Genomic DNA, 1996 nt, shown 5'->3' on the forward strand with positions numbered 1-1996 from the left:
CGTGCAGTAGGCAGCCGGTCAATGATTCTCTCTCATCATTGATGTTTCTCTCTCTCTCCCTCTACCTTCCTCTCTGAAATTAATAAAAATATATTTTAAAAATAAATAAATAAATGTCATTGCCAAACCCCCCAAAATAAAAATGTTTTCAATCATAAAAACAGATTACTAATGGTTGCTATGAAAATGACATTTTATGAGTTATTTCAATTTACTAGTGTTAAGACTTTCATTACAGTGCCTTTCTTTATATGACTTACAGGGCTTGGGAGATTTACCATTAGATACTTCTTCAGCAAAAGGAAGACGATCTCATACTGGCAGTGTTGGAAATGCAAGGTCATCATCTGTTTCCAGAGATGTTTTAAATGCAGCCGAAAGGTAGAATCATTTGATAGTCCACATCGTTAGTGAAATTACTCTCTAGTGATAGTAGTCTCATTTGGATATTTTCATAAGCTATCCCAGAGGTATTTGCCAAAATTTAACAGAACTCTAAAAGTTGTTAAGGACTTAGAAAGTGAGGTAATTAGATTTAATAAGGCAATTATGCATATACTTACAACAACTTGCTTTTACATGTACTGAACATTAGTAAAGCTTTAGTGTTATTGAACTTAGCAATATTATGCTTGTGTTGGATAGCTGTGATTGATTTTTTTAATATATAGCCTTTACTTTTTTCCCTTAATTATAAAAGTAATACATAATTATGGTTAAAGAAAAAAACAACTTTAGGAAATATGAACATTAAAAGAATTTAACCAATAATGCCAATAACCAATAAAAAACTACTCTTAAATATTTTATAAATATAATTGTATATGTAGTTGTCTCATCTGTTTTAATTCTTTTAACAGCATTTAGTAGGTTGATTATTTCATTTTTTAAAATTTTTCAAAAGTATTATGATTGCTCTGGTATATTTTAAACATTTAAAAACTATATGAGTAGCCCTGACCAGTTTGGCTCAGTGGATAGAGCGTCAGGCCGTGGACTGAAGGGTCCCGGGTTTGATTCCAGTCGAGGGCATGTACCTCGATTGCAGGCTCAATCCCCAGTGGGGGGCTTGCAAGAGGCAGCTGATCGATGTTTCTCTCTCATCTATGTTTCTGACTCTCTATCCCTCTCCCTTCCTCTCTATAAAAAGTCAATAAAAATATTTTTTTAAAAAACTATATGAGTAAATACATAAGCATATTTTATGTTTTCTGTATTTGTATATCTTTAAAATATTTTATAAACTAAAATAATACATTTTATTAAAAATTCATGTGACAATATATGCTTTGGGGACCTTGTTATTGAAAGTACAGTCCACAGAACAGCTGCATTAGCATCACCTAGAAGTTTATTAAAAAATCCAAAATCGGGAGTATCGAAGATGGCGGCATAGGTAAACACCGTTGACTGCCGCCGTGGACAACCATTTCAAAAATACAACTAAAAGACGGAGCGGACATCAACCAGAACCACGGGAAGGCGGGCGGAGGACAGTCTCTTCAACTAGAAGCAAAAACAACAGCATTCCGACGCTCAGCGGAGGCGCAGTGTGGAAAATTTAAAGGTACGGCCGGCGCGGTGGTGACGGTGCGCGCGCAAACGGGCTGGCGGCGGAGGGCGCGGTTGTCGTTTTCAATCCGGAGCGAGTCTCAGACTCTGGGCTACAGATCCGGGCGAGTCTCTAGGGACCCAGACTCAAACGGGAGAAGCGGGACTGTCTGGCGGCGGCCCCTCCGAGGTTTGCAGCGGTTGCCGGGACGGAGAGGCAGAGCCCCTGGGGATGGACTGAGAGCGGCCATAGCGGCTCCCTCCCCCCGCCCTGCTGAGCCCGCCCCGCCCAGGCCCTGCGCACAGCCATTTGCCGACCGCCTCAGGCAAAGGCTGGATTAGCACTGCCCCAGAAGACAGACGTTTCCCGCAGCTGATTCCTTCAGCCAGTCGGCCTGGTGGTCAAATCCCTCTAGTGTTAACTACAACAATTAAGGCTTGGCTA

The 1996-nt window shown here is 40.6% G+C and overlaps 1 protein-coding gene across 1 annotated transcript in view; it reads left to right on the forward strand.

The window, feature by feature from the left end:
• TOGARAM1 (TOG array regulator of axonemal microtubules 1) overlaps positions 1-1996 on the forward strand; it is a 112848-nt gene that overhangs the window by 93926 nt on the left and 16926 nt on the right. Inside the window, exon 18 of the mRNA XM_023755591.1 lies at positions 263-381. Within this exon, the coding sequence (XP_023611359.1) occupies positions 263-381 (119 nt within the window). The remainder of the gene's footprint in view (positions 1-262; positions 382-1996) is intronic.

The sequence above is a fragment of the Myotis lucifugus genome, unplaced genomic scaffold, assembly GCF_000147115.1.
Source record: "Myotis lucifugus unplaced genomic scaffold, Myoluc2.0 scaffold_81, whole genome shotgun sequence".
Lineage (NCBI taxonomy): Eukaryota > Metazoa > Chordata > Mammalia > Chiroptera > Vespertilionidae > Myotis > Myotis lucifugus.